The 12,808-nt window shown below is 43.8% G+C and overlaps 1 protein-coding gene across 1 annotated transcript in view; it reads left to right on the forward strand.

Annotated features, from left to right (window-relative positions):
• Positions 1-12,808, forward strand: part of LOC142243092 (cytidine monophosphate-N-acetylneuraminic acid hydroxylase-like) — a 186,225-nt gene that overhangs the window by 78,366 nt on the left and 95,051 nt on the right. Inside the window, exon 2 of the mRNA XM_075314674.1 lies at positions 1,031-1,234. Coding sequence (XP_075170789.1) covers positions 1,031-1,234 — 204 coding nt within the window. The remainder of the gene's footprint in view (positions 1-1,030; positions 1,235-12,808) is intronic.

The following is a 12,808-nucleotide window of genomic DNA, read 5'->3' on the forward strand; positions in this document are numbered from 1 at the left end:
GGGCCCCTAAGCTATTTTTATTTTAATTATTTATTTTGTTTTACACCACAATAGGGATGCAAACAGAGTGTGTGATTCCAATAAATCACACAGGGTGAGAGCGCTGTCTGACTACAACCAATCACAGACATCGGGACTAAGGGTGGGTGGGGGAAGCAGTAAATATGTATAAGAGTTACTGATCGGATCCAGAAGCATTGTGACAGCCACGCGGGAGATTTGGTAGAATAACCGTCCTGCTTTGCACTCCCTAGACCTTTCTACTACCATTTTACAGCACAATGTTTGGATCCCCCATAGACTTATTTGGGGTTCGGTGTCTGGGCAGATGTTTGAATTCAACTCCGGTCGTGAACCAGACTTTTTATTTTAAAGTCCAGCCAGACCCACCAAACCCAATAATCTGTGGGTTCGCCCATCTCTAGTCACAAGTACATAAATACTTCAAAAAACAGGAAACATAAACTATGAATTTAAAAGAATCAGAGGAGAAATGCACAAAGTATGTTTAATGAGAAAACACACCAGCTGTTGCTCTTAAGAATTCGCCTGAAAGTGAAGTTTTTTCCACATTTTGTTGTTTCCATTAAAATTGAAAACATATATAGTATTATTAATCAGACGTGATACATCTTTATTTAACAGCACAAGTTGGCTAGGGTTAAGCATTAAGATAAAGAACATTATCAAAAGAGGTGAAATCTCTAAGGAGATGTGAAGAACTGGGCTGTGTGGAGCAATCCGATATGCAATTGATTTGCATTCACAGACTCTCCATGAAACTGATAGCTTAGTGTATCTGATATCATTTAGCAGGGTAAGGAAATGCAGATCTGTGAAGCATGGATCTTTTGATAGATGTTGTAAGACATAGACGAGTGTAAGATGAGTGTCCATACTCATCCAATGACAGCTGTCAGTCACCATTCAGTGTATGCATATTGTACTGATCATCTCACTATATCTTGGAATTTAGTATCTTTTTCACTCCACCCAACAAATAACCTTCTCGTGTTTATATCTTCAATAGTGTGGGGCAGACGGCGAATATTCTCCTATATATTACACCTGTCGAAGTAGCAAGTCTGAAAGATGGAATCAACTTCCTGAGGAATAAGGAAACGGGAAAGAACTTTATTATATTTAAAAACGGTGAAGATTTGCGGGCATGTAAAAATTTATGCAAACATCAAGGTGGAACATTCATAAAAGACATTGAAGACCTGGACAGCAGGTAATATTAGTACTAGCACAGCTATAAAAAAAAAGAAATATGATTTATTTGTTTAGATGATAATAGATCCGGATCATGAAGACGCAAATTAGCAGTTATATGTTATCGGCAGTTAATAGACACAAAGGCAACAGTGGTTGTGTCATCAAAAATGTCAAGGTCTGTAAAAAACACTCAGAATATGTGGTACTAAGACCTCATGCACATAGGCGAATAACTGCTCTGTATAGTAAGAGTGGGCAGGAGAACTGTATTCAGGATGAATGGCTCCAATAATTTATGTTCCAGCAACTAACGCATTGATCATCACATTATTATATGAGTTAACCAAAATATATAGGTTGAGTTTTTTGGGATTTTGATGCCATATTTACCATAATTTTACTGATATTTTTAATTCTATTTTTTGACATTTGATTAGTGGAAAGCAAATACATGTAAAAGCTGTTTTTCGAACATTTCTTCAGGATTTAGAGGTGTTTTGGTTTTTTTTTCCAAATATTATTTTCTATTGTTTGTGGTTTTTTGGTAACTTGTTTTTTAATGCATTATTCAAATGTCAAATCCTGTGACTTACATCATAAAATCCGCAAGGCACATTGGTCATCGTTGTTGTTTCTTCACTTTTTTGGAACAATTTGTCCTTTATTAGTGACTTTAGAATTTGTGCCTTATTCTCTGTGTGTTTACGACATTTTTTCAGTTGTCTATATCTTTTATTTTTTTTGTTATTTTTTTCAATTACTAATGATCATTACTAAAATGACCGGGAGCCCCACTAATCAAATTAGTTAAAACCTAAAATCTAACTTTTAATTACTCCATTTAAATGATAATATAATTTTTGGGTTCATGTGAAAAAGATAAAAAAGAAGTTGAAAAATTCAAACATCTGTTAAGTACTAGGATTATTATGCTGGTACATAATACATAAAGGGTTTAGATTGGCACAGGGCAATATTCTGGGTTATTGGATTAATAATTATTATTCTAATAATTAAAAATTATGTTATTGCCTAACTAAGAGGAATCAGTTAAAATGAATGCAAACCATGAAAGTGCACACCCCATACATGTTTCACCGTAGCAGGGACTTCATCAAAGGATTGGACAACATGATGAAGCCGCTGTCATGGGGAAACATGATGTAGGGACACCTTCAGTTAATTTTAACTAAATTCTCTTAACTAGGCAATAATAGTGGTGGTCAGAGATCCCCTTTTCTCCACATAGGTGTATGAAATGTATATGCTTTTATAATAACTAACATTCAAAATGTATTATCTTAAGCAACTCTAAAATGTAGATATATTAAGAAGGCATGCAGTTTGCTTTGTAGCCTTATATTTCAAAGGTGGTAGCCACAATTTAAGATCAGATTTACATGTGGCACACACAATCTTTGTTGAATTTTTGTGTATTCTAAACAAGATAGTATTGACAGATTTTTTTTAAAATTAAAAATAAACTGCACATGATAATAGTCATACTTTTAGTAACTTGTTATATGAACAATTGTATGTATTCTGTAAGGCTGTGTGCGCGCGTTGCGTTTTTTCATGCGTTTGAGCAGCGTTTTAAACTGCAGAGTAAATGCATGCATTGTGCGTCCCCAGCAAAGTCTATGAGAATTAAGCAAATTCCATGCGCACGTTGTATTTTTAAACGCAGCGTTTTGGATGCTAAATATTTGACAAAATCGATGCGTTTAAAAAAGCAACATGTCACTTCTTTTGTGCATTTTGGATGTTTTTCCCACTCTTTCTGTGGGAGAGCAAGCATCCAGAACTCATCCACACTGCATTCAAAATGCAGCGTTTTGGATGCTTTTTGAAATGCACATGCAGTGTCAAAACACTGCATTTTATTTGACAACCAGAATGCAGACATGCGCACATACCCTCACTGTCTTTTTAAGGTGATAGGGAAAGTCAGTGCAAGTCTACTGATTATACATCATTGTATTGACTTAATAAACATTACATAATATTTTATAATATTTTGTCTATTTCATTTTAGAGGTTGACCCTTAACTTTTGATATGTCATGTATTTAAGTAATCAATGAACTTTAAAACATATATTACTTAAGGCTGCTTTACATGGTACGACCGATTGTGCGATTTCACAATCGATCGTACCCGCCCCCGTCCTTTTTGCGTCACGGGCAAATCGCTGCCCGTGGCGCACAAAGTTGGTAACCCCCGTCACACATACTTACCTCTCGTGCGACCACGCTGTGGGCGGCGAACGTCCACTTCCTGGAGGGGGAGGGACGTTCGGCGTCACAGCGACGTCACACGGCCGCCGGCCAAGAGAAGCGGAGGGGCGGAGATGAGCAGGATGTAAACATCCCGCCCACCTCCTTCCTTCCACATAGAGCCGGCGGCTGACGCGGGAGGCAGGTACGCAATGTTCATCGCTCCCGTTTTGTCACACGGAGCGACGTGTGATGCCACGGGAACGATGAACAACCGGCGCCCGATTTCAGAACCGATATTATGGAACCTAGCGACCAGTACACGACTCACGATTTGTGAGCGATACTGCATCGCTAGGAGGTGTGACACAGGCCGGCATCGCCAGCGATGCCGGATGTGCGTCACAAAAAACGTGACCCCGACGATCTATCGCACGATAGATTGTCTGGTGTAAAGCAGCCTTTAGTACTAGAAGTTATGAGAGCTTATTATTAGATTTCAAAGTACTGTATTTTTTGGATTATAAAACGCACTTTCCTCCCAAATATTTGGCAGGAAAATGAGGGGATCATCTTATAATCCAAATGTATCTTACTGGGAGGTGGAGAATAGGTGCTATGCTGGCTGCGGGGGTCTGTGCTGGCTGCAGTGGAGGCTGTACTGGCAGCGGTGGGGGCTGTGCTGGCTGCAGGCGCCATGCTGGCTGTGTTGAGCAGGGCAGTGCGGCGGGTGTCCCAGATGCTTTGTCGGTGGTGTGGGCCTCAAATAATGGCACACGGAGTCGGCATGTGCACAGTTGGAGTTCTCGGCTAAAGATCTCATCTGCGCATGGAAAATGGCGCATGTGTGTCGCCCACCTGCAGCAATTGCCCCAGGGACACCACTCCACCTTAAGGGATGCCGCAGGGTCTTCACCTTGGGTATATCTGGCTACAGGTATGTCAGGTTTATTTACATGGGAGTCGTGACGCTACTCACGTTTTGCGGTCAGGGTTATGGGTGACCGCCACTGCAGGTTTAATCAGTATCTGGGGCTGATGGAGTCTGCAGTCTGGTGGTGTGGCCTCCTGTGAGTGAGGCTGGCCCCAGGGGCTCGGGTGTGTAGAACAACAGGTCCCAGAATAACTCAGTCTCAGTCCAAGATGTCTTTCAACTTGTTTTACTCACGTTCAGATGTTTTTGTGAGGTAACCCAGGCCTTCACCTTCAGGTAACCCAGGCCTTCACCTTCCTAGCACTTCTTGTTTCGGATAACCCCTGACTTGAAGTACCGTGGGATTCATCCAGGGAAGTCGCTACTGCCTTTTCTCCTCTTTTTGACCTGTTTGCTGGCAGCGTGGACCAAGGAAGATGGCTCCAGGCTCGATTCTCCTTATGGGCCCCCTCATTGCTGCTGATGCTCGGACTCTAGTTGGTTGGTGTGGGACTTGTGGTCCCCCCACCGGCAGGTTTAGCAGATCAGTAATTGGACATCTACTCTAGGGACCTGTTCCCTGTGCGTGCCTAGTCACCAGGAGTCTCCGTACATGACCAGCTCACTTCCTCAGCGTCTTTCTATCCGACTTGCTGGTAACCGTTCTCCCCCGCTAACGGCTACTACACGTGCAAGGTCTGACTAGCGTGTCAGCGCGCGTCTCTCCTTCAGCAACCCTCTTTTTACCCCTTCTGCTACCAGACTGACTAACTCCTCCTACTTTCCTTACAGCCACTGCCACCTTAGCTTCCAGCCCCTCTCCTACACCCCTAGATGAGATGTGGAGGAACGCCCCCTCTTGGGTCTGCCCAAGGGTCCCCTCTAAGGTGTGGTAGATCTGGTTGCTATGTGTCTGTGCGTACACACCCTATTCTGGCCTTTGGATTTACCTGGAAGTACTGTCCCAGCATGGGTGCAGTACTCTGTGGTGCCTGACCAGGTCAGGGGCGCCACACATGCGCAGATGAGATCTCAGCTTGTCATTGAGAAAAGAGCTCAATCTGCGCACGCACCAACTCCAGGTGACATTTATTTGACGCCCATACCACCGACAGAGCATCTGAGACACCCGCTGCACCGCCCTGCTCTGCATAGCCAGCACAGCACCAGCAGCCAGCACAGCCCCCACTGCAGTGCCTGCACATCACCCTACTCCAGCACCACCCCTATCTCCTGTGACCCCGCTCAACCACCACGGCCACCCCCTCATGTAAGACACCACCAGAGTGTAAGACGGACACGTCTTATAATCTGGTGTGTCTTAAAAAACTAAAAATATGGTACCCATATGTTTTGTACTATAGAAGTCAATTACATATTTCTTGACTATTACAGTTCTGTCAACACATTTTAGAGCTTGGGAGAATTTCCAACACAATTATTGTTACTTTTTTTTTTAACGTTGTTCCTGTGTTAAATAATTGATAATGTAATTTAATGAAATTAAAACGACAGATAACTCTTCCATATACAGTAGATAATACAGGATCCTACCCTTCATTCATAATGACCTTTGCCCATTTCAGAGCTTATGTAGTAATGTCTCTTGTAAAGGTCAATGAGTCTGAACCAGTGTATTGCTGTCCATGTCCATGTGACTGCTGAAAAGTCATTTGTACATTTCGATGTGAAAACTACAAGACTTCTGATTTTTTTTTAATTTTTATTTTATATAGAAAGTGATATGAAAAATACAAAATAATTTTAATATTTTTTAGATTACATTTAACATAAAAACATCTTTAGAAAAAACTTGGTAAAAAAAAATAAAGGACCCACACACCGTAATCTACAGGTGCACATACCCACTACGTGGGCAAATTACAGACATACACTGTGTGCAGAATTATTAGGCAAATGAGTATTTTGATCACATGATAATTTTTATACATGTTGTCCTACTCCAAGCTGTATAGGCTGAGAGCCAACTACCAATTAAGTAAATCAGGTGATGTGCATCTCTGTAATGAGGAGGGATGTGGTGTAATGACATCAACACCCTATATAAGGTGTGCTTAATTATTAGGCAACTTCCTTTCCTTTGGCAAAATGGGTCAGAAGAGAAATTTGACGGACTCTGAAAAGTCCAAAATTGTGAGATGTCTTGCTGTTATGCAGCAGTCTTGAAATTGCCAAACTTTTGAAACGTGATCACTGAACAATCAAGCGTTTCATGGCAAATAGCCAACAGGGTCGCAAGAAGAGTGTTGGGCAAAAAAGGTGAAAAATAACTGCCCATGAATTGAGGAAAATCAAGCGTGAAGCTGCCAAGATGCCATTTGCCACCAGTTTGGCCATATTTCAGAACTGCAACATTACTGGAGTATCAAAAAGCACATGGTGTACCATACTCAGGCACATGGCCAAGGTAAGGAAGGCTGAAAAACGACCACCTTTGAACAAGAAACATAAGATAAAACATCAAGACTGGGCCAAGAAATATCTTAAGACTGATTATTCAAAGGTTTTATGGACTGAAGAAATGAGAGTGACTCTTGTTGGGCCAGATGGATGGGCCAGAGGATGGATCAGTAAAGGGCAGAGAGCTCCACTCCGACTCAGACGCCAGCAAGGTGGAGGTGGGGTACTGGTATGGGCTGGTACCATCAAAGATGAACTTGTGGGACCTTTTCGGGTTAAGGATGGAGTGAAGCTCAACTCTCAGACCTACTGCCAGTTTCTGGAAGACAACTTCTTCAAGCAGTGGTACAGGAAGAATTCGGTATCGTTCAAGAAAAACATGATTTTCATGCAGGACAATGCTCCATCACATGCATCCAACTATTCCACAGCGTGTCTAGCCAGTAAAGATCTAAAAGATGAAAAAATAATGACATGGCCCCTTGTTCACCTGATCTGAACCCCATAGAGAACCTGTGGTCCCTCATAAAATGTAAGATCTACAGGTAGGGAAAACAGTTCACCTCTCGGAACAGTGTCTGGGAGGCTGTGGTGGCTGCTGCATGCAATGTTGATTGTAATCAGATCAAGCAACTGACAGAATATATGGATGGTAGGCTGTTGAGTGTCATCATAAAGAAAGATGGCTGTATTGGTTACTAATTTTTTGGGGTTTTGTTTTGCATGTCAGAAATGTTTATTTCAAAATTTTGTGCAGTTATATTGGTTTACCTGGTGAAAATAAACAAGTGAGATGGGAATATATTTGGTTTTTATTAAGTTGCCTTATAATTCTGCACAGTAATAGTTACCTGCACAAACACATATCCTTCTAAGATAGCCAAATCTAAAAAAAACCCACTCCAACTTCCAGAAATATTAAGCTTTGATATTTACGAGTCTTTTGGGTTGATTGAGAACATACTTGTTGATCAATAATGAAAAAAATTCTCTAAAATAAGCCTAATAATTCTGCACACAGTGTATACAGACACAGTGTGGCAGCATACTACAATTTAAAAAGGAAGAAAAAATTGGGCACTACAGCCCAAATGCTATGGAGTGGAGCTGTACTTACAGACCTGGTATATTGCCGTCAATTAATTAGATTAGCAACTCCAGGTGGTGCTCAGCCTGCAGCACAGTCACTGTTCTGAAGAATCCAAGTAAAGGAAGAAAGGCGGCATTTTGCCATGAGGTTTTTCAGCTTTATTCAAAGCATATGAATTACAGCATGTAGGGGAGAGGGGAGTGCGGGAGCGGCAAGCGGACAATGGCCGTTTCGCGCTGTAACAAGTGCTTTCACTAGTCCTAGCCTGCAAACTGGGACTACTCAAAGCGCTTGTTACAGCTTTGTTCCTTTACTTGGATACTACAATTAACAAATTCATGAACTCCAATATTGCTATGAACAATATAAACGTAAGGTACTTAGAGGGTTTTTTTTTTATCAAAGGGCGCAAAAGCTATCCAAACACATCAAAGTGTATCTTCAATGTTGATGGTCCCTCAACACTATTGTCCTAACTCCCATATGCCAAGTTAGGTCTCATCTGAATTCGGAGTGAAAAGTGAATCAGGCATAGCTTGCAATTAAAACCCTCTGTGGAAAAGATAGATGGAGAAGGGTGCTAAACCATCTTTCACACATTTTTCATTCCCCGTTCATATGAGACTGGTTTTGGCACTTGTAGAGGTATGACAATGGTGTTGAGGGATCAATAGGGATGAGCGTAACCGAACTGTAAAGTTTGAGGTTTGTACTGGACATGGTGCTCAGATCTGAACACTGACATCTCATGGAAGTCCAGGGTTGAGTTTGGATGGAGATCGGTTGCAGAATAAAGTTTGTTGAATGGCTGCAGTGCAGCCAATCAGCAAGGTTTTAGGCTGTGAGCACTTTCAGAGACATCACAGCCTTGCCGCGTATTGGCATAGTTGTGATTGGCCACCGCCGGATCCCTGGTTGCACTGTTGTTTTGCTCTGACTAGCAGAGGGACAGGACACCGCATGAGAAAGGGACAGTATTAGGTTACAGTGGGGTACTCTTTAAAAATGCTTTGTGTGTCCACTGTGCATCAAGCTCTGTGGGGGTACGTGTTAAAAATTCCCTGTGTGGCCAGGGACTCTCAACCAGGCTCTGTGGGGGTACTCTAAAAAATAAAAAGGGTCAGTGGGGAAATCTTAATAAAAGGTCTCTGTGGCCACTTTGCACCAGGGTTTACTCTATTAAAATCCCTCCCCTCCACAGACCCTTTTATTAGAGTACCCACACAGTCCCTTTATTAAAATTTCCCCATAAACCCTTTTTATAAAGGATCTATATGTTCACTCTGCACCAGGCTCGATGGGGGTACTCTAATAAAAGGGTCTGCGGGGGGAATCTTAATAAAGGGTCTGCGTGGCCACTCTTCACCAGCTTCTGTGGGGGGTACTCTTAAAAAAGGGTCTGTTGGAGGAATTTTATAAAAGGGTCTGTGTGGCTACTGTGCATCATTTTCTGTGCAGGTACTCTAAAAAAAATGGTCTGTGTGGGAAATTTTAGTAAAAGGTCTGTGTGGCCACAATATACCCAGCTCTGAGCAGGTACTCTAATAAAAGGAAAAACAAAAAGCCAGCACTAAATGTGCACTTCAGCACTAAAAATGCCAAACTGTACTTATTATAAAAAATTTGAGATTTTTGGCAAAAAATTGCAATTTCTAGAGCTACCCCGCCACGTCACGGCAAATCTCATTTGGGGCAGTCCTACACTACAATATTTTTATAAAATGTGCCATACGGCCTCACATATGAATAGTAGAACTGCTCTTAGCAGCACTCACCTGGTCTATTTCAATCCCGTACCCATGACTGAGTCATGGCTGTGGGCGGGACAGGTCCAAGCAAATTTTCTGTGCAGGGACTCTAAAAAAATGGCCTGTGTGGGAAATTTTAGTAAAAGGTCTGTGTGGCCACAATATACCCAGCTCTGAGCAGGTACTCTAATAAAAGGGTCTGTGGGGGGAATTTTAATAAAGGGTCTATGGGGCCAATCTACACCAGGGTGTATGAGGGTACTCTATATCAAAATTCCCTATACAGACTGTGGTGCAGAATGGCCACAGAGACCCTTTATTAAAATACCCCCCACAGATCCTTTTTAACAGGTCTGTGTGGCCACTCTGTGCCAGGTTCTGTGGGGATACGCTAATAAAAGGTTCTATGGAGGACATTTTAATAAAGGTTCTCTGTGGCCACTCTGCACCAGGCTCTATGGGGGTTCTCTAAAAAATTGGTCTGTTGGGGGGAATTTCAATAAAGGGTCTGGCTCTGTGGCAGCACAATAATAAAAGGGTCTGTGGGAGGAATTTTAATGAAGCATCTGTGTGGCCACCCTACATACAAACAGGGTATTAATCTGTTGGGCACTCTCTCTGTGTATACATGCCTTTTAATATTCTTCATTTTTTTGGGAGTGCAAAGACTAATGATAGGGGGCATGGCCGTGCTGTTGCTGGTGTTGGTGGAGCTGCTGCAGGGGGGGGATATTGTTGATCTGTTTCTGCTATTCACCCAAATGAAACACCTTCCTGTGGTGCACGCATGTGACAGGGTGTTCTGCGTAATTTATTAGGCCTGACTACTGCTGCATGAATAGTAAAGCCAGAACAAATAGAGACGGTTTTAGGGCTCATATACATGTTGCGTAATTGCATGCATTTATGCTGCGTATTGCACTGCAGCGTAAATGCATGGGTCCTGCGTCCCCTGCACAATCTATGAAGATTGTGCATGAGACGTGTGCACGTTGCTTTTATGAACGCAGCGATTTGGATGCTAAAATTTTGACCCAAATCCATGCGTTCATGAAATGAGCATGTCAATTATTCCGTGCGCTATGGATGTAGTTCCCACTCTGTCTATGGTGGGGGCAGCAGCCATAGCGCATGAAATCGGCTTTTTTTGTACAGAAAAACTGCATCCATTAGGCCCCTTTCACACGTCAGTGATTCTGGTACGTTTGTGCTTTTTTTTAAACGTACCAGAATCACTGACATACGCAGACTCATTATAATCAATGGGTCTGCTCACACGTCAGTGATTTTTCACTACACGTGTCTCCGTCCGGCGTACCCGCGTGTGCGTGATTGCCGCACGGAGACATGTCCATTTTTTTCTGGCATCACTGATGTCCCACGGACCACGCAGTGGTGTGGTCCGTGAAACACGTGCCAGAAAAAAATGTGCTTCTAAAATAAAAAACATTTTAACTCACCCGGCTTCAGCCGCGCTCTCTGCAGCCTGTTCTCCCTGCTGCTTCTGAGCCGGCTGATTACTGTCGCGCATATTCATGATGCACGACACAGCCGACCTGGAAGCAGCTGCTGCGGGGGTCAGCGCCGGCCGGATGCTGCACCGCGGGAGCGATCAGGACCATGGAGAGCGGAAGCGGGCACAGGTGAGTTAATCTCTAAGTGCAATCACGGGCCACGGAGAACGGAGCCCGGATTGCACTTAGACAACCCACTCCATACCTCTTGCTCTGTTTATATACCCCGTGCTCTCCATGCCCCGTGCTCTGTTTATATACCCCGTGCTCTCCATGCTCCGTGCTCTCCATGCCCCGTGCTCTCCATGCCCCATGCTCTCCATGCCCCGTGCTCTCCATGCCCCGTGCTCCCCATGTTTCTCCTGTACTGGCACTGTCCCCACACCTTGGTACAGCCGCACACAGCTTAAAAATAAAAAAACACAACTCACCTTCTAGCAGCAGCTCCACCGCACGGCCACAAGACACCGGCGCCGCCTACTGAGTGACGCTCCTCCGTCTCTTAGGCAACAAGCCTGCGGCCCAGGAGAGGAGGAGTGTCAGAGGGAGGAAAGATGTCTCCTCTGTTAAACACCACGTTGAGCTGCCGGCGCGATAATATCGGCAGTTCAACGTGGTTCAGTGTGGCAACAGCGCGCGTGCTAACACAAAGGGCTCTGCGTGCCCAGTGTGGCACGCGTGCCATAGGTTCACCATCACTGCTCTAGCAAATCAGGCAAGCAGTCTGAGCCCCAAGCTATGAAGCAGTCATTTCTGCTTTCTGATTACTTCACTGGCTTGGGTTCCATGGGCTACCCAGCTTAACCTGCCCCAGAAGTGGAAGAGATTGAGTGCACTGATGACCAACCACTTGTTCAGTTTGAGGATGAGGGAGGGCTAGTGCACACAGTCAGTGGACCACCGCAGTACATTTCTGATGATTCTGATGATGATGACAAAACACAGGTGCCAACGACTCTTCCAACGACTCTTGCTTTCTACAGTGTGCTGACCAATAAGGAGGGGAGGGGTGAGAAGTGGGTGGAAGATGATGTGAGGGTTGATGAGGTTCAAGACCTCACATAGAGTCAAGATGAGGGAACAGCACAGTGGCTGTCCCCTAGCCAGTCCGTCAGCTGTTACTGCACAGACAGACTGAGCATATCAAAGATAGCTCAAAGGACCTCCGTGATGTGGCATTTGTTCAGACAATTTACTGACTACAAGACACAGGAGGTTTGCGCGCTGTGCCATCAGAGCCTGAAACGAGACATAAATGTTCTTAACCTGAACACTACCTGCCTGACGAGGCATCGGAATGCAAAGTACAAACTGCAATGGAGTACACACCTGATAAAACAGGAAAGATCTGAGGCTCCTCCTGCTCCCTCTTCTGCTGTGGTTTCTTCCTCTTCCTCACCCTTTTGAGCAACAAGACCACTTGGCTCCCCAAAAAGGGAGGATGTAACAGCATCACCACCAGCAGGGTCAACGAGCATCTCCACACCATCCCATGGAAGCATTCAGCTGTCCATCCCCCAACACTGGAGAGAAAAAGGAAGCACTCCCTTAGCTGCCCATGAGCCCTGGTCTTGAATGGTAGCATTTGCAAATGCATGGCCTTTGAAATGCTACCATTCCAGTTGGTGGGGACGAACACTTTTAAAAAAACGTATGGCGGTGATTGTCCCACAGTACATGGTTCCCAGT

This window comes from Anomaloglossus baeobatrachus, chromosome 6, assembly GCF_048569485.1.
Source record: "Anomaloglossus baeobatrachus isolate aAnoBae1 chromosome 6, aAnoBae1.hap1, whole genome shotgun sequence".
NCBI classification, from domain to species: domain Eukaryota; kingdom Metazoa; phylum Chordata; class Amphibia; order Anura; family Aromobatidae; genus Anomaloglossus; species Anomaloglossus baeobatrachus.